Below are 19757 nucleotides of genomic sequence, written 5' to 3'. Positions count from 1 at the left end.
TCACGGCCCAACCCTTGTTTTTTCTCTGTGTGTGTATCTGTGTGTGGGAGAGTATGTGTGTGTGCGTCTCTCTCTCTCTCTCTCTCTCTCTCCCTCCCTCCCTCCCTCCCCTCCTTCCTCTTTCCCCTCCCCACGTGCTGGAGAGAGTAAAGTTTGTTGTTTCCCGTCGCCAGGGCGACCTTCCCTAGCCCCCGCAAATGGGCGGGGCTCCGAGGCGAGGGTGGGGCGGGGCGGGGCTAGCTTGGAGTTTATAAGTAAGGCAACGGCGGGCGCGCGGCTTGACAGTTCAGGCCGCGCGGGTATCCTTTCTCCGCCGAAAAGTAGTGGGGAGGAGAGAAAGGAGGAGGAGAAGGAAAAAAAAAAAAAAGCCGGAGCGCGCTTGCGAGAGGCGAGGGAGAAAAAAAGAAAAAGAGAGAGCGCGCGTGAGAGAAAGCTCCAGCCCCTCCCGTCCAGTTAGCCAGCCAGGGACACGCGGCGGCTGCGGGAAACTCCAGAAGTCCCCTCATGGCAGAGGCGCGAGCAGGGAATCCCCAGGAATTCCAGCTGTTGGTGTTGCCGCTGACGCTGACGCCGATTTGCGAAGCGGCTTCGGCTGCTGCTGCTGCTGCTGCTGCTGCTACTCCCTGGCGGGGTTTCTCCTCCTCTTCCTCGTAGGAGCCGCTCGCTGCAAGACATTTCCGCAGCCTTTCCTCCAAAGGACTTTTTGTTGTTGCTTTCAACGTGACTATTTCACTTGCAATATACGGCGTGTGTATATACATATATGTGTGTGTATATCTATATCTATATTTATCCACAACTAGGTTAAACTAGCTAGCCGTTTTCTGTGCCTTCCGATCACGCAGCGGCTTTTGACACGTTAATGAGGTGGGTGGCATTCCTCCCCCCCTTTTTGTCTATTCCTTTTATTTTTTTTCCTTGCCTCGACCCGAACTTGGAATTAAAAAGTTTCAGTGTGCAGTATCCAACGGCGGAGCTGCTCTTCCTCCTTCCCTCCCTTCTTCCTTCCCTCGCTCCCTCCTTCTTAGATGCAGCCGTCCCTCCGTCGGTCGCTTTACTCTCCCTTTGACGTTTTTGCAGGCAGCCGCCCCCCGGCGAGTTTGACATGGCACTCAGCGGCACCCTCCTCCCTTCCATCTCCACCTTCGCCACGGCGGCCACGGCCGGCAGGGAAAAAGCCTTGAGACAAGCAGGTGGCCACAACGTGAGTATTCGCCGGGGTGGCTGGGTGTAACGGAGGAATAATTCTGCAGCGTGTGGAAAGAATTTTAGCCCCAACTTCGCTCGAAGGAGCATATATATATATATATTCCTTCAAGCGATGTTATATATATATATATGCATGAGAATGGGCTTGAACAGGTGTAGAGTTACCTTCTTGTGCCACCCTGAGAAAGTACTGTATAACGCGGCAAATCCTCCCCTCGCTTTGCTGGAAAAAAGCTCTCCAATTAGGGAGGCTTTTTAAATTATTATTATTATTATTTTTAAAGCAGTTGGGTGTTGATGAACAGTTGTGGGGGGGGGATTGCTTTTTTTTAAAGGCTCAAATGACAAAAAATGGAGCCAAAGAAACATGTTCTCCTAGAATCTGGAAAGCAATTGGATTCTGACCAGAATTCTAATCAGATTTCCAGAAATAAAACAAAAGTTCTTCCCTGGTGCAGCTATGCCTACTATAAAACAGGAAGCAGGCTTTAAAAAAAAGTAAAGGAAGTCATTCTAACTTTCGTGGTATAGTTTTATAGGTACACTCATCTATGAGAATATGAGATTTCTCTCCCGGGTAATCCAGATATTAACTGTCTTACTAAAAACATAACACACAAATCCACATTGGGTGCACACTAGCCCCAAATTCACCATGGCTAACTTAATCATGATGTACTCATTCAGACTTTCTGAGTTTGCCCAGCACAAGGAACCATCAGCTAAACTCCTGGGCTGGGTTTGGCAATCCATTTGGCTAAAATGTGGTTTGCTAGTTGTAGTTCAGTGTGCCGTTTAAATGTAGCAGTGGTTTTTGTTTGTTTGTTTGTTTCTTTTCCCTCAATTCTTGGATTGTGCCAAAAACGTCTTTACCATTTGTGTAGGCATAGATTTTGCTTTGAGTTTAAACATCAGCATTTTGTGTGAAGTGAGAGGAAACACCCATGGATAGGAAAATATACCATGAAGGAATACAATGAATTAAATAAGAAACTGAAGTATGTGGCGTATCACAAACCAAAATCATGGGTGTGGATGGAGATGTTTAATACATTGGCAGCCTCTGGAAATATATACACCTACTCATGTGCCTAGGTTAGCTTTTCTTTGTATCGTTTCAGGCTGATGCCTTGCTTCTCTAGCTGCTATTGTATAATGCATGAAACCTCAGAAAACGCCTACATGTGCCTAATTATTAATGAGTGTAATCTAATGCATTAATGTGGCATGTGCAGTTATTGCAAAATCAGTTTATTTGTATTTTCCTAAATCTGTGACTACACCAAAACCGCTTTTTTTTTGGGGGGGGGGGGGGTTCTGTCATGTATATTTATCACATTTACTGGGTCTGGAAGAAAGCTTTAATACATAGATAAAAGTACTGGAAATGTACATATAACCTATATACAGACACAGTATAATAAGTATAAGCTAATGATAGGATTGCAAAGTAATGCCTTTATTTTTATCTTGTGACTTTTGAGCAGAATGCTGCTCATGCTAAACACTAATAATTATGGCTTTAAAATGAGTTAGTTAAGCCTTGTAGTTTCAGACTTGACAGTTAAAATTCTGGCATAAGCTCATAAACTAGGGCTATTTTATGTCCCCCTAAAAATCACATAGCACAAAATGGAGAAGGAAAAATGAGCAGTTGTGTGTCAGCGTGTGATAGTTTGGAAATATTTTACACCTGGCCCTAAAAACTCATGTAGCAGATTTTTGAGAGAAAATTCCTAGCATATACTTTTGTAATCAGGTTATTTAAGTCAGTTTTTCTCAAAGATACCCCCTCAATATTGTATATTTAATTTCATAGCTCCACTTTTCAGCAGTAGATTTCTTTAAGCTATACAACCACTGTTTCAAATGTATACAGAGGAGGTTTTTTTGTTAAAAAAAATGACTACTAACCCAGTGGCAATATGGTAGAGTTGCCAACTCAATTATACGATCCAAAGAGTCATATTTTAAGCATTTAAGGATTTTTTTTGCTGTATGTCTATTAATATCTAGTACCTGGGTTTTTTTGTGCTTTTCTTGACTTAAAAAGTCTACTTGACATCTTAGTTGATTTTGCCAGCAAACAAAAGGAGACTTTCCATTAATGCTACATTTTTATCTTCTTCACACAGAAGTGGAGGGAGGAGCTTTCTCACCTCAAGCGGATCCCCCCTGTACTGACAGGACGGCATTTTGACTTCTCTTCTGAGCTGGAAAACACCACAAACGGCAACAGTGGGACTATGTCAAGGCGGGAGACGGAGGAGTTGAATGAACTTCTGGACTTTGATTTCATTTTGTCGAATTCCCTGATGCCCCAGGAGCAGCCCACAGCTGCTGCTGCCGTTGTGAGTGCTCCTGGTTCTTCACCCTCTGTCACAAGTAGCACCTGTCCTCCTCTGACCACCTGTGATTTTTCCTACCAGCTGCAAAGGGAAGATCACCCTGGAGGTATAATGTACACTAGAGAACATGTTCCAGCTGCCCCTTTCAACCTGGCTGATATAAATGACGTATCCCCTTCGGGTGGATTTGTAGCTGAACTGATGAGGCCAGATCTGGACCCTGTTTATATGCAACAGCAGCAGACCCAGCAGCCACCTCCTCCTCCACCTCTTCCACTAAGCAGCCTTCATGGGAAATTTGTGTTGAAGGCTACGGTGAACATGGGAGAATGCAATAACCACATCAAAAACAGTGTTGCTTCTGCAGCTTCCCCCTGCACAGATGGACCTGTGCCCCCTTCAGTGTACAACCATGTGCCAAGAATGTGCCCCAAAATCAAGCAAGAGGCAGCCCCTTCGTGCACCATGGGCCAATCCCATGGGAATAGTCCAAGGGCCCAGCCGCATGACTTCTCTTTGGGTCGGCCGTTACCTAGTAGGACTAATCCTCCCTTAACTCCAGAGGAGATGATGTCTCCTAGAGACTGCCACCCTTCCCCCCAGGGCTTAAGTCATTCAACTCTTCCACTTCCTCCAGGCTACCATCCTGGCCCGGCCTACCCTCCTTTTCTTCCAGAGCAGCTGCCACCCAACGCCCTTCAGTATCAAGGTCAGTCTTACTATCTAAATGTTTTTGGAGAGCCTTTAAATATGCCTCGTTTGGTACAAGGGATGGTGCTGACTCCGCCCTCTTCACCTCTAGAGCTGATGCCTTCGGGGAGCTGCCTCTCTGAAGAGACCAAGCCCAAGAGAGGACGGAGGTCATGGCCCAGGAAAAGGACTGCCACACACACCTGTGAATACGCAGGCTGTGGTAAAACATACACAAAGAGCTCTCACCTCAAAGCACATCTTCGGACCCATACAGGTAAGGGCGATTTAATAGTGCTTTGCTTCAATAGTACGAGAAGACTGTTCTGATGTAGACAATTCAGCATTCTACTGAAAGGCAATTGAGATTAGTTAGTCACCTTTATTGCTTAAACAGATTTAGACTTCATCTGCCACTTGGCCAGATGTTTTAGATCACATATTTTTCAGCGTGCAAAGTGTAGAGAAATGGACCCAGCCATTATCCCTTTGTCAAGTCCACATTGTAGTTTTTAGAGCCAGTGGAACCTGTCTGATGAGAGATAATAGTGGGTGGAAAAAGAAAGATTGTACACCACTTTCACACTTTTAACTACTATTTAGCGATCATCCTATGAATGTTTTCTAAGAGGTATCTCTGAGTGTGCTTAGAACTGCAATTTTAACTCCTAAAACTCCAGCAAAAAGTCCTGGGAATTATTTGAGAGGTGCAGCATGATCCATGGCATATATGAGTGAACCCTTTTGTCCTTTCCCCAGAATTGCCTAACTAGGGTTTTTTTGTGTGTTTTTTTTGGGAGGGGGAGGGTGTTCAGTGGGATTTTGATAGAAACTTAAAGATCCTGCTCAATGGATAACAGGCACGCGCTAAGGAGCCATGTTTTGCTCTCAAACCACATCTATCCCTGAGGGGAAAAAATTGCTAGTGTTTAGTTTGTGTGGATTAGAACACAACTCTGTTATTAACACAAGGAGTTAGAATAGCACCATTTCACAACTGTATTAAATAGTGGGTTGTAGTATTGTCCATTAACATAGGAGTTTAACTGTCAAAAGCCCATTACAATTATGGATTTGCTTTCAGATTGAAGGTATTGGTTAAAATGGCTCAAAATGACTCACTCCTAGCAGAGGAATTGTTTTGCAGATAGATGCTTGAGCACTGCTTGCCTGGCTATGGCCATGTGGCTGGTTAATTACAAGGTAGCTAGAAACCCAAACTGAATTAAGCATGTTTATCCTGATAACATTATTGACATGTTTCTTCAGGGAAATGGATGCTGAAATTAACCACAATTTGTTTATTTTCTTGCTCTTGTTTTGGGTTTATGATTCCTGTTCATTCTCATTTTCTATAAATCACCCAATCTTAGTTTACTGACTACGATCCAGGAAATCAAGTTTTATATTGGAGTTGTTTTGAATTTATTTAAACCAGACTGCTCTCCCACAAAGAATTGACAGTTCTTTTCTTTTTTTTTTCCCAGTGCATAAAAACAACTGCCAGTCAACAGTCCTCTTAGCTCTGGAAAATCTGTAATTCTGGATTTTCCAGCCACCTGCATAAAGTGACAAAAATAACCAATTTAATTGGTTTTTGCTGCTAAGATTTATATGTCGCATAAGTTATGAAATATTATTTTAAAAATTGTCAGTTTACTTCACATACACCATGTTGCCTTGGAAGAAAGTATCTTAGTTTCCAAAGGAGCTTAATTTTAAGTCAATATATTTAAAATGGCAATGTGCATGTGATTTCTGATTAACTGTGTATTAAAAGTGCAGGAACATGAACTCTACCTACCAACCCACCCCAATATTTTCTAAGTTATTCGAAAGGATTTATCTCCAGTTAAATAATTTGGGCTGCCTTATAAAAAAAAAAAGATAAGCAAGATAACATCCTAATTTGAAACACTGATTTTCATTGATTTCAGTGACATTTCCTCTGTATAAGAATGGTGGAGATTATCAGCCCATTTGTGGTAGCAGTAGTATAAGTGCGCAGTTCAGACATGGAATTAAACTCTTTCTGTTCTCCAGATGGCTTAGGAGAATGAACTTTAAAAGAAATTTAACAAGGTTGATAGGTTGAAACTTTCATGAAAGCAGCAGCATATAGTTAAACATGAAAACTTCACTAAGATATTTCTTAGTGCTATTTTTTTTTGTTGGTTTTCTCTATATCTGAAAGATGATAGGAGTACTGTACTCCTTCCATACTACTTTAATCCAGAAGCAGTCAGAAAAGAATTTAAGAAAAGGAGTGCATAGGTCATATTGCCACACAATCAGTAAAATTGTTTATTGTCTTTTTATGTTTCTATATATGTCCTGATTTCTGAGTACATAGAGGCTGCTGACAGATAATATTTTGCAATAATTGGTGATAAAGTTGAATCATTGTTACCTATAGCACGCACTGATTTTTAAATAAGTCCTGTCCAATCATGAATATTATCTTAGTGTAATCTTTTGAAAGTGGAAATGCCCTAAAATAATGAAAAAGAAAAAAAAGTAACATGTGCCTACTTGGATGCCCAAAAGCAATTCTCATTACCCATAGTTACAGGTTTAGTACCCTATTTCCTTTCAGTTTCTTTTATTCGGCTGTTTCCAATCACATAATTATTACAGCTTCTTTTTAATTTTTCCAAACCTAGTGAACAGAAAGGACTGTGAGCTAAATGTATATATGCATTATAGGAAAACATGTATGTAATTAAACTACTTTTCAGAATTCTGGGGAAAGAAGTAGGCAACAGTTCATATGAGACAATTTTGCTCAGCCAGTAGAATACACGTATCCACGTTTTCTTGAATCCGCAAGGATAGTAACAGGTGTCTCTAATCATTGGAGAATTTGTTAACGATAATGGACTTGTATTTATTTTGTGGTCCATTCATTGTTACTTGTTCCAATGTTTGCCCCAAATGCAGAAGTAATTGATGTGATTCTTTATTTCTGAAGGTGAGAAGCCCTATCACTGTGACTGGGAAGGCTGTGGCTGGAAATTTGCCCGCTCCGATGAACTTACACGTCACTACAGAAAACATACAGGCCACCGCCCTTTCCAGTGCCAGAGGTGTGACAGAGCATTTTCCAGATCTGACCACCTCGCCTTACACATGAAAAGACATTTTTGAGAAGGACACAAGGAACTTTACCTTTACAGCCTGGAGAAGATTCAGTATTTGACAGCACAAGGACTGTCTTCCACATGAGGGAAGGACTCCACTTTTAAAGCACTACAGAAAACCCCAGTGAAGTCTTCCACACACACAAAAAAGGGGGGGGGGTCAAAAGGAATGAACAATTTTAAACAAATGTGGATTTTTTTAATAAACAAAGGGAACAATGACTGGATTTAAAATCATCATTCCATTTTTTTAAAAAAAATCTGACTTGAATCTTTCTGGACTACAGAATGCCAAGGACTGACTGGAAGTCAAGGATATCAGGGTTAACACAAATGTTGAGGGGGGGGAGGGAGGGAGGGATGGATGGATGGATGGATGGATGGATGGATGGATGGATGGATGGATGGCTGAATGATTGGATGGATGGATGGATAGGAAATTACGTAGGGAACCAAGTGGTAAAGACAGATATTACACTAGTAGAACAGTAACTCTGCTTTTGAAGGTTCTTTACCTCAATCAGGCCAAAAGCTTTACTTTTTTCCTTGGAAGAGAGAAAACTAAGTTTCCAAAGCATTTTTGTAACAATTTTAAAAGGTGTATTGTTTTGGGGAGAAAGCAAATGTACATATCGTATTTAAATGGAATCTAAAAGCAGCATGCCTTAAGGAAGTTGAGAAATACAAGCTTGATCCCAGAAGCACCATTTGATTTTATAAAAGACATGTTACTTCCAAAACATTGAGCTAGCCTGGCTCATATTGTGGCAATAGTGATAAATCCACTATGATTACTCTTTGAATGTCATGCCTGTCTTTACCCTAAATTCCCTTAAAATTTCTTTTCAATGCAATATTGTAAACATGATATAATCCTGCAATTTCTTTTACTAAACTATGTCAAATGGGGAAGAAGAAGAAATTCAGGTTTAGAGTTGTGGTTAAAAGTCTATTTTCATGGTGCTGAATGACATTTGGTTCTTAAGGTACCAAAAAAGGAAGCCAAAGTTCTCAAACTGCTGCATATTTGACAAGGAAATACATTTGTCTTCCGATCTACAATTAATGATGACCTAAGTCAGGTTAATAAACCTGGTTTATTTGTGTTTAATTTTCTATGCAGACAGTCTGTAATGCACTGTGGTTTCAATGTGCAATAATTTGTACAATGGTTTATTCACAAAAATGCCTTAAGCAGAACAATTTTTTTTCTATATAGGTCTTTACATATTAAATATGTAATATAAATTTAAGGAGACTTCTATTTTGTATATTTTGTAAACTATGAAGTGAAATGAACATTTTGACAGAGTTTGTATTTTGCATATTCATTTTGCTGAAAGTAACTTTTAAATAAACCTATTTTATCTGAGTGGATTTTTATGCTTTTTCTAAATCGTTTTAATATGATACAATGAAAAGCTGAATGGATAGTTTATATTTAGGCATAATGTTCAAGAGCTGTGATGGCTCCATATTTTAAAAAGTTTTGCACTGCTTCTAGTCATCTTTACTCTGGTGTAAGCCGATCAAATACAGTTTAGCTTATCCCCAAAATAAATTATTCTCGGCTGTAATCCTAAACATACTTACCAGGATTTTGTGGAGCAAAGAAGCCATGTTGCAGTGTACCTTAACTATTATGTGGTTAAATAATATTGTAATACTATGTAGTAATTTAGGGAGAAAAACTAACAGAGATAGTCCAAACATTCTAAGAGTTTGATATATTTATTATTTAAACATATTTTATTAGGCATTCTGGTCATCTGCAAAGTATATCTATATTTAAGTTGAGTCTATATCTCTTAGATCTAGTGTTACATTATCTTCAAAAGGAAATTTTGTCAAATTAATTGTTTTTATGATATTTTCAAGACTCGGAGGTAGAATGTGTTGCTATAAAACTTCAAATCTCTTTAAATAAGTTAAAGACTAGCGTTTTAGCTGAAAACTGCAAATACCTGTACATATAAGTGAGGGTTCCTTTTTATTGAAGTTCAGATCGTGTTTCCCGAATGCTGTTAAAGCAAAACTTCGTGTAAGTTATCATTTGAAGCATTCTTTGGGAATATTATTACTGTTTGACATTTAACTTTTATTTGAATCCAATTACCAAAATTCATAGTACCTTCTTAAATGTGTCTTTGTTTTTTGAAAATACCCCTCTTTCTAAATCATAGTTTTATAGAATTGAAGACTTACCTTTCATGAAATTTGTAGGGAAAGCATTTGGTTTATATTTTTCAAATGGAATGATCAGTTTTTGCAAGAAGCATATGAAATTAAAGTTTACTTAAGGATGTGTGTACTTTTTGAACAGTATACATTTTAATTTCTACTTCTGTAACCTGCTCTTCCTCCATAGAGTTTGAATTTGTGAACTAAATTTGCATGTTAATGTGACCCCAATCATTGTGCATAGATATCACTAAAACAAATTCAAGCATAAATTTTGAGAAAATGGAAGACAAAAAAAATGAAAACATGTTTGAATTGCTGTTGCATATAGAGTTTTTTAACTTGTCAGAGTTATCGATAATTTATTCAGTGACTAAAAGTGTTTTTCTTTCGGCAGTTAATACCCTATTGTTCCCCTTCCAGTCCACATTCAGTACTCAAGGAATATAATCTCACAACCATTTCTCTAGTTGACCATAAGCCTAGTTTTATTAATCTGATCTTATGTTTGACATCTGCATTGCAAAATTTCTTGAAGACTATTACTAAATGTTCTCATGTTCCTTCTTTTTCCTGTTCAATCTTCAAAGGTTGAAATATTTCGTTCTTCTTTTGGGTCCTCTTCTTCTTAATTATGCAGTTTAGGGTTGGAGGGAGAAGAAGGAAGACACTAGGTCCCAAGTTAAAAAGTGACTCCTTAGAGGGCATCTTATTTAAGAGCTTCCCAGATTTTGATGATACTCCTTGGTACGGTTTGTACCTTGTGATATACAACATATCTCTATTTCCTCTGCCCAGAACTTCTGATTTTTTCATTATAGTTCCATAAAGTAGCCTAATTAATGAGACAAAAATCCATAAATATTTACCTCTTGATTCAACAGCTTGAGAAATCTCACTGTGTTCAGTGACGGTTACTTCTAAATAAGAGTCTACAGAATTGCAGCATTTTTAGCAAGACTTTGAAATCTGATCCCCATTTCTGCCTATGCAGGCTCCCAATGCTGCTGTCTAAAGATTTGCCCCTTAGAATTTATGTATAAAAGTATCTAATCTGCAACATCTTCACTTAAAGAGAATGTATATAATACAGCAACCAATTTAATTTTACAGAACAGTATACTGTAAAGTATATGTGTGGTCTTTTAAAATTCATCTGGATGGGGAAAACAGTTCAAATGCATTGTCGGGTAAAATGCTGATATATTTGTTTCATGCTGTTAATTGCAAGTGCATTCTTGCTTATGACATTAAAGCAATTTTCATTAAGATTTTTTTCTAATTCAACAACAGCTGGTTATTAATATAAACAATATGTATGTTATCTAGCTGTGATGTCCTATGTGTACGTTTATACAAAGGTAGCATTTTTATTGAAATTTTTCCCAAGCTTAAAAATATTTTTGCTTCTTTTTTTCCATTGCCAAAAGCTATATCTTACTCAGTGTAGGACTTTGATAAAAATGAAACACCATTCTAAGTTCTCTGTTTTAAATCCTTTGCTGTGCCTTTAATTTTTTTTATTTCACCCATTGTTCAGGGTGAGTGCCAGATAACACTCCTTAATGCATGTAAGACAGCTTTCCTTCATTTTGAGCCCTTGTTCTTTTGGTGGTCTCCAGGCATGAGAACAAAATATCAACATCAGCAATTGTAATTTAAAAGGCAGGTGTAGCTAAAAATAACTTGCTGCATTGGCCACCTGTTCCATTATATGCTGTGGTTCCCGGACCTAAAAAAAAAATCAATAGAGCAACAATACATCATGAACACTTGCTCCAATTTATAGCATACTGGTTGCGTGCAGGAGTTGGGGAGCTGACAGTATTTTGATACAGAATAAAAAACAGTAGTGTTCTATGCTGCGGAAACATTCTGCTTCCCTTACTTAGAGATTTTGAAATAACATTTAGTTCGTGCACAAAGCTTACTGCTGAATTACTTCAGTCAGATTCTGAAAGGAGATTGATAGGGAAAGAGACCTTAACAACAAATGTTTTTCTCCTCCTTTCTGAATCTGAAGTTTCCTGTTGACAAAATTACCCTATGATGCATAGGAGGCGAATTCTGGATCCAACTTATTTCAGAGAATTCTACAAATATGACCCATTGCTCGGTTTTTGGGTTGAACAAGGGCCACCATACAATAAAACCCAACGTGGACTAATGTGTATCTTGAAACAAGTCATTCTAATATACTTCCATATATATATATATATATATATATATATATATATATATATATATATATATATATATATATATATATATATATACATACATACATACATACATACATACATACATACATACATACATATATATATATATATATATTAGATTTTTACAACCCCTGGTAAGCCCCAATTATGGGAGGAAGCTAACTGCTTCCATCATCTGTCCTTCGGCTCGTCACAAGAGTCCATCACGACAGAAACCCAATATTTTTACTGTTGCCTTTGTTATATTTGTGTTTTTTTATTTGTGCTGATATTTATTATTATTTACTAGTCTCCCTTTATTTATTTATCAGCACAAATAAAAAAACATATATATATATATATATATATATATATATATATATATGTGTGTGTGTGTGTGTGTGTGTGTGTGTGTGTGTGTGTGTGTGTTTATTTGTGCTGATAAATAAATAAAGGGAGACTAGTATAGATCTATTTCAAGCTATTTAGCTCTCATCAGCTAGCCATACCCTTACTGGGATTTGAACCTGGGCTATATGGCATACTAGGCACACATATATATATATATACTTTTATTAACATTTTAAGACAGAAATTCCCTCTAAGCTATGCGGCTGTATGGCCGCGCACGTGGCAACAAAACACCGCGCAGCAGTTTCCAACTGCCGCGCAGTGGTTTCTGTGAGACACCTTCCACCATAATAGGAGAGGAGAGCCAGCCTGGAGACAGCAATCAGTTCTAGATTCACAAGGCAGAAAGTAAGTAGCTCAGAGAAGGGGTGTGCGGGTTGGGAGAAGGCATGGGATGGGCTCCCAGCAGCGGCTGCTCAGATTTGCCAGAGAGGGAGGGAGGGAGGGAGGGAGGGAGGGAGAGAGAGAGAGAGAGAGAGAGTATCCCTCCTTCCTTCAGCCCAACACTCTTGCTGGCATCCCAGCCAGATGAGAGGGACTGCAGAGGGTCTCCTCGAGTCTAGGGCAGCGAGTCATTCGATGGGAAAGTTGCCTCTTGGAAGGAATGACCCGGATTGGCTCCCGCTTCATCTCTCCTGCTTTGTCTCTCCTGCCTCTTTGCTTCCCCGTTCGGTCTTTGGGCGGCAGATCAAAAGCGGAAGCCAATCCGCAGAAGAACTCATGATTAGAATAAAAACAGATGAAAGAAATATGGAAAGAATAAAGACAAAAGTGCAGAAAACTAAGGAGAGAAATCATTCTGATAGACTTCTATCTTCACCCAGGTGTTTGGTGAAAGAGAGGAAGAGACCTCACTTCATTGCGCTTGCCATCTTTTACCTTTATTTGTTATGTTTTATTGAATATACTGTAATTTCTTTGATTGTTATGAGCTTCCCAGGGTCACTGAGAGTTGGGCAGGAGACGAAGTGTTTTAGTTGTTGTTGTTGTAAATGGTTGGTCACACAGCCAGCCAGATATTTAGATTGTATTCGGCATTTTTACCCACCTATCAAGTCCTTCCCAAAGGACCTGGGATAGGCAGATGTTGTTTGATGGTGTTACAAATACTGTCGCAGGATGTAAGCTATTCCAAATAAAGCTTTGCAATTGATTGATGATGATTTTGTCAATGTCTATGGTGTTTAAGTGGTGCTTCAATTGTCTTCTTATTGGACTTGATTTGTAATAGCAGATCATTATACCTTGGTTTTTACTCTGTATATTTGCAGTGGGTAATTTTTTTTTAGTACTCTGGTAGCTGCTGGCTCTGGTTCCACAGCCAACAGTCCTGAGTCCTGTAGCCTATTTGTCATTAGATGCCTAGGTGCTCCAACACCTAGCATGTTCCTTGTCAACCAGGTGAGGACCGATCTAGTATGAGTTTCTGTAAATTATATCTTACTATATTGTTTATGGGAAAGGCATTTTTTTGTCTAGTTCCTCTGTTGAGACCTGTCCAGTATGTTGAACATCTGGCCTCACTCTCATCTTCCTTGTAGCATGCAAGCTCCACAACCATGCCAAGGTACAAACCACTGGGGAATTATTACTATTATTTTCTCTAAACAACCAAATATATAATATACTAGTTAAAAAACAAACCAAAGACAGTTGATGCTACATTGTCAAGTACAAGGATGTTGTTCAGCTGATTTACATATAATGAAGCAGTTTTCAGTCAAAGCATTACAATAGTAAAATCAATATAAAATAGGATATTGTTGCTTTAAAAAGATTTCAGTCATACCTGTCAGAAATTCTTTAAAGCAGCTGTTTCTTTTGCCTAAATATCAAAACTAAGATCCAAGGAAAAGCTGCTGCTGCTGTTTTAACAAGCTGCAAGCCACAGCTTCAGTTTGCATCTTTTTGACCTCAAAGAATTTTCTGGCAATGACTCTGAAGAGCTGCATCTAATAAAAACACATTCATTAAAAAGGTAAGTGGGATTCATAGGGAAAATGGTAATAGTAGGCATCTCACAAATTTCAATGGGGTGAGCATCCCAGAGATCTAGCACCAAAGGTAGAACTCCCTTGTCCCATGACTAATACATATCTTAATCGTCTCCAGTCTTCAACTAGAAAATCTCTGAGCCTATATTGTTAGCTCCTAAGGCCGTAGCTATCAGAAACTTAAAACATGATGTGGAAGCTAATAAGCAGCCAGAACAATTGCTTTCGCACAGAGGTGGGGTAAAATGACCCCTTTATGACTTGTGGACTTCAACTCCCAGAATTCTTGAGCCAGCATCTGACCAAGCATGGCTGTCCCAGGAATTCTGGGAGTTGAAGTCCACAAATCATAAAAAGACCAGGGTTCCCTACCCCTGCTTTAGCGGAAGTGTCAAGAGATGCATGGCAAATGCCCCCCTCCGGAGCCTTTCTGCCCACAATTGCACTTTCTAAACAAACGCAAGAGTGGAGAATGTTACAGTAATCCAAACCTGCATTTATGAGAAGAAAAAACATAAGACTTATGGACTGCTTTTCAGTACTCACATTAAAAATAATACGGCTTAGTTGATTAACCAATCTTAATTTAACTCTGAACGGTTCTCTGATTCAGTCCAGATTGGTGCTTACTTAATTTACTCAACAATTCTCATGCATTGTGAGCTTACTTGAAGTGCCCACATTAGGAAATGTAATCCTCATACCAACCAAGAAAAGTTTGAAAAACCGAAAAAAACAAAACCCGACACATTTGTAAGGACAAATAAATTGCTCACTGCAGGATGATACATGTCTGTTTGAAAAGTGCTGACTTTATTTATGGCAAATCAGTTTTAAAAAAACAAAATAAGCGAAATAAACTCACAGTAATGAAGAGCTTTGTTCCTCATTAACCTTTTTCTGTATATCTGATACAAAGCCTGGAGAGAAATCCCATGCATATCAAAACAATTTAATTATTTGTAGCTCAGCACAAACATATTTCAGTTTTTCCCTGTTGGGCAAAATCCTCAGTCTTAATAAATTCAGTTTTTTTTTCTAGTAGACCTATTAATCTAATGAAGATACACAATTGTTGCTATTGAGTGAATTAAAATACTTAATTAAGTCAGAATGAATCATTCATTGTATCTAATTCTGCTTAACACACTAAAAACATAAAAGAACATCAGCATAAGAATAAAATATGAGTTTGGGTAGATAGATTAAATCAGTGAAATCAACTGAAGGGTTTTCGTTTAATTCCACAAATTACAACTGAAGAAAAACAGCATTCTAGAATGTATTTAAAGAAAAAAAATGAATTTGCTACCATCAGATCTATATCCTAAAGTCCTCTAAGTATTTATTTCAAGACAGAAGAGTTACAAATTATATACAGTACAGTGATAGGAACACTACATTCTGTGTGCCCACCTCACTTCCTTGGTGCCAAAATTTACTTTTGAACTAACAAATTCAAACAAATTCATTCAAATATATGTTAGACTATAGTGAATTCCTTAAATATGAAGGGAAGTCTGGAAATAAGATGGCAAAATCAAGAAATAGGGGGAATGTATTGGTCAAAACCAGCATGCACATTTCAGATGATTGTCTGAAAAGTACATTTTCGCAATTTCAAAATTATACCACAACAGAACTGATATTTCAGAAGGGTTTAACTAGTCTAATGGTCATTCCAAGCTCACCTGATTGGTTTCTACCAGTCCATAGCTAATATTCACAAAATATTGTCATGAAGACCTCCATTCGATAAACTTTGAAAGCAGTGAAAAATATTCTACTTTTGATTCTAACCTCTAAAAATAGCTAAAGTTTCAGACTATTTCTGAAGCAAACTAGATGCAATTTATTTCATTTGCATCAGTGCATGTCTTTTGTGTAATCACATATTTAACATTATATACTATCTTCATCAAGCCATTATTGTGCGAAGAATTATGCATAGATATTATAGACACAATATAAAATATTAAATGCATAATTGCCCAAATACAGAACTGTCAGTGACAGAAATTGTCAGTCATTTGGCATTAACAAACACCTTTCTTCCCCAAAGTATGTTCAGTTGTGGTCTTACTGTAACCTTATATATGCCAACTTCAATACAAGGTTGAAATGTATTGTCAAATCCATGTGCATAAAAATGCACACATATGTACTGTACATATTTATGACATGACTTATGATACGCAACAGCTAGGGCTTTGCTTCAACATTTAAGTGGGGAATAACTATAGTTGTGTCATGGTGAAGAGCAATCTGATAATTATCCCATTCTTTTTGTCTCACGAGAATAATAGAAAGCCGTATGTCACTCAATCATTTCTGTTCAAGTGCTAAATAAATAGTTGCTCCCCATTAGTTCATCTTCCCGTGGCATTTTCATTGAACTACAAGTAATCAACCAGAAATGTAAATTATAAACAGTTAGTGGTGAACTTCTTAAACAATAATAAAAAAGCAAAATTGGAGAAATTATCAGATTTAAGATAAGATTTTTATAGTGAAACTGCCTTATCCAATGTACAGAATTTTGCAGCTTTAGACATTGTTTTCTGGCATTTGTAAACTTCCCACAATTGGCTGTTTAAGAAATGGAGACAAAAGATATTAAGTGTTTCTTAATTATTAAGAATGTAAGATGTTAATTACACCCTAACTGGGATCCAAGAAGTACATTTTAATTCAGAAATTTCAAACAAACTCCTGCTGCAAGATACACTTAATATTAAAAAGTTAGTAATTGACAAATATTCTGGAAATCAGTAGCTGGACCATCTTAGAACAAAGCTTAAGTTAGATTGATGTGAAAAAATCTTTAACTAAGCATGTTCATTTTAAAAATTCTTAAAGCCCAAGCTTCAAGCTATAATTTATTAGTTTTATTGCCTTTGGCTTCAAAGATACTTTTCTGTCAGTAGTTATCTTGCTTTTTCTTCCAATTGTCAAAAAAACTATTTTTTATATAAAGATAAAAGATATATATTGTCATAACATTGGCAAATTTGGTGGGAATACATTCTAAATTCTATATATAGCAAACCATAATTAAGTTATATATTCTTTGATATTAATTTTAGCCCTTTAACCTTCCTCTCCCATTTCTGGTATGTATAAATCAGGGACCTGTTTTTCAAGAGTTGGAAGAATGTATCCATGAATCAGAGCGTTATGCACATCAAGAAAATAATGATTTATAATGAAGAGGCTTACTGCCAAATTTACCTTCATTGGCTTAAAGGAGCCTAGCAGATAATTTTATGGAGGTTGCTAGTCCACAAGAGCTTCCATTAGTTCCCTCTACCTATTTTAATCAGACATCTATGACTGAAAAAGAAGATAAACTAAATCATATGTTTTAAAGAAACATTTTCTGCATTCATTAGCATGCCACTTCCCCTTTATATTCAGTATTCTGCTTTTCTTTTTAAATTTTCCACTTCTCTCTTACTAAGTGGTATGCTTTTCTCTCTATAAACTATATTTTCCTATAAATGTCTGATAATCGGGGTTAAAATGGCTGTCAATCATTCATGATCTCAGACAGATCAGATTAAATAAAAGGTCTTAACCATACTGGAGAAAATTGACTATGTTTAATCCAATCCTATGAAGTGAGTCCTAAGAATTTATCTGTACTAAAATGTATTTAATGTCTTGACCTTAAGTACAAATCCTTTCTGACTGGACTAAATGAGTATGATATGAACATTAAAGACTCAACCTGAGTATGGTTTATTCCCCATTTGGTATAAAACCACGAACTGGATTCCTGACAGAAAATAGAAAACAATAACAAGCATTTTTTGAAGGTGTGTTCAGATGTGTTGCTTTGTTTTTTGGCTGTTGTTGCTTTTTTTTTTTAAGTGACAACTGCCCTCTGCTGCCTGAAAGACTTAACAGTTTCCCTATGAGCTTCAAAAGACGAAGAAATCATATTCCTAGTGTATTTGTGTAGAAATCCCTCCGGGGTATGTTCGATGATTGTGATCAGATCCTTGAAGGGGTGACATAAGGAAGCTCGAATTCTCTCCTTGTTGAAGAAACAGCCATTTGTAGATGAATAACCAAACAATTAAAGTGAAAAACCCTTTCTAAGGAGAGCTTGTGTCGGACTGTGAGGCTGAAACAACAAGAACAAAAAAGAGAGCTCTATCACACTGAGAAACCTTTTCTGCATAATTTTGTTTTGGACTCAGCAGACTTGTTCTAGATGCATGCTAAGGCTTGCTAAATCCTGTTATTCAAGTTCTGTGCTATTAAAAGTTTTCAGACTTTCAATGAAAATTCAGCCTCTTCACGCTGCCAGATGGCAAAGTCCCCTCCTCTTCACCATCACGCAAGTTACACATTTCTTTGCAGCAGGTTGCAAGCAAGTGTAGGAAACCTGCTTCCTTCTCCTGGATGGGATTACTCGAAACTATAAACCAGGATGATGGTGATTACTATCTATCAGGGAAAACAGCATTATGTGTGAGTGAAGAGCTCCTTCCAGCTGCTGTTCTGAAGAGTGCCACTGCCACCCTTTCAATCCTTTTCTTGCACCAGCTAATTTCAAGGAGGGGAAAGGAACAAGGAAGCTACTTGTAACTTTCCTTTACTGCATCATTCTGGGTATCAAGAATGGGTGGAGAGTAAGTGAGGAGTCACCAGTACTGGTATTTAAATTGATCTACTATAGCTATTGCAGGCATATTGAACTTCTTGAGAAGAACTAAACTCTCCAATTATCTATGGAGACTCTCAATCATTCAAGTCATGGTTGTCCCAAAGGTGCTTCCCTTCCTTCCCCCAGCTTCCTCAAAAGGTAACAGGACTTTCTTGGTTTTTTTTCTTTGGAAATGTTTCACTTCTCATCCAAGAACTGAAGAAACTTTTTTGATGAGAAGCAAAATGTTGTCAAAGAAAAAAACCCCAAGAAAATCCAGTTTCCTTTTGTGGGGGGACCCACATTTTGGGGGATAACTCTCCAATTGTTCATGGGAGTATTGTAGATACAATCAGTCACCATGCAAAAGAACATTTACCTAAGCTTATTCCTTTTTCCTATCACATGTTCCTGCTGGACTCAGTTCTTGGAAAACTACTACTTCTTGCTAATGTTAAAGCAAAGGTGCCGTTTCTTCTTTTAGATAACCCCAAGGAGTAATTCAGAAGTGAAATTGGATACTTGAAATGCTTTATAATGCTTTGATTGGTTTTAGTAATCGGCCTTTTTCTGTCAGTGTGACTATTTGCAAGGGAGAGTATTGAATATTACACACATAGAATGAAACACAGGTAGTCCTCAACTTACAGCAGTTTGTTTGGTGACCTTCAAAGTTACAACAGCACTGAAAAAGTGACAGGATCATTTTTCACACTTATGACCAATGCAGCATCCCCATGGTCATGTGACCAAAATTTAGGTGCTTGGCAACTGATTCATATTTATGATGGTTGCAGTGTCCCAGAGTCATGTTCTTTTACAAACTTCTGACAGACAAAGTCAATGGAGAAGCCAGATTCACTTAACAACCATGTTACTAGCTAACAGCTGCAATGATTCACTTAACAGCTATGTCTAGAAAGATTGTA

General features: G+C 37.8%; 1 protein-coding gene across 3 annotated transcripts; it reads left to right on the top strand.

Moving 5' to 3' along the window:
• The first annotated feature begins 298 nt into the window (after window positions 1-298).
• Window positions 299-7722, top strand: KLF4 (Kruppel like factor 4). 3 transcript variants are annotated; one of them, XM_032212469.1, is made up of 5 exons: window positions 299-867; window positions 1081-1204; window positions 3345-4266; window positions 4360-4524; window positions 7219-7722. In XM_032212469.1, exons 1-5 carry the CDS (start codon window positions 863-865, stop codon window positions 7392-7394), a joined length of 1392 nt encoding a protein of 463 aa, XP_032068360.1. In that variant the 5' UTR covers window positions 299-862; the 3' UTR covers window positions 7395-7722. The 3 variants fall into 3 exon arrangements, with proteins under 3 accessions (XP_032068360.1, XP_032068359.1, XP_032068358.1); XM_032212468.1 differs by having other exon boundaries at window positions 3348-4524; XM_032212467.1 differs by having other exon boundaries at window positions 3345-4524.
• Window positions 7723-19757: the final 12035 nt, after the last annotated feature.

This window comes from Thamnophis elegans, chromosome 3 (genome assembly GCF_009769535.1).
Source record: "Thamnophis elegans isolate rThaEle1 chromosome 3, rThaEle1.pri, whole genome shotgun sequence".
NCBI classification, from domain to species: domain Eukaryota; kingdom Metazoa; phylum Chordata; class Lepidosauria; order Squamata; family Colubridae; genus Thamnophis; species Thamnophis elegans.
Note: the sequence above shows the minus strand (reverse complement) of the source record. Positions and strands in the feature narration are given on the sequence as shown.

What these genes read in the sequence shown, in the direction of transcription:
- KLF4 (XM_032212467.1), top strand. An exon ending in GACAAGCAGGTGGCCACAAC is followed by an intron (nt 1,205 to 3,344) that starts GTGAGTATTCGC and finishes TTCTTCACACAG; the next exon opens with AAGTGGAGGGAGGAGCTTTC. An exon ending in ACATCTTCGGACCCATACAG is followed by an intron (nt 4,525 to 7,218) that starts GTAAGGGCGATT and finishes TTATTTCTGAAG; the next exon opens with GTGAGAAGCCCTATCACTGT.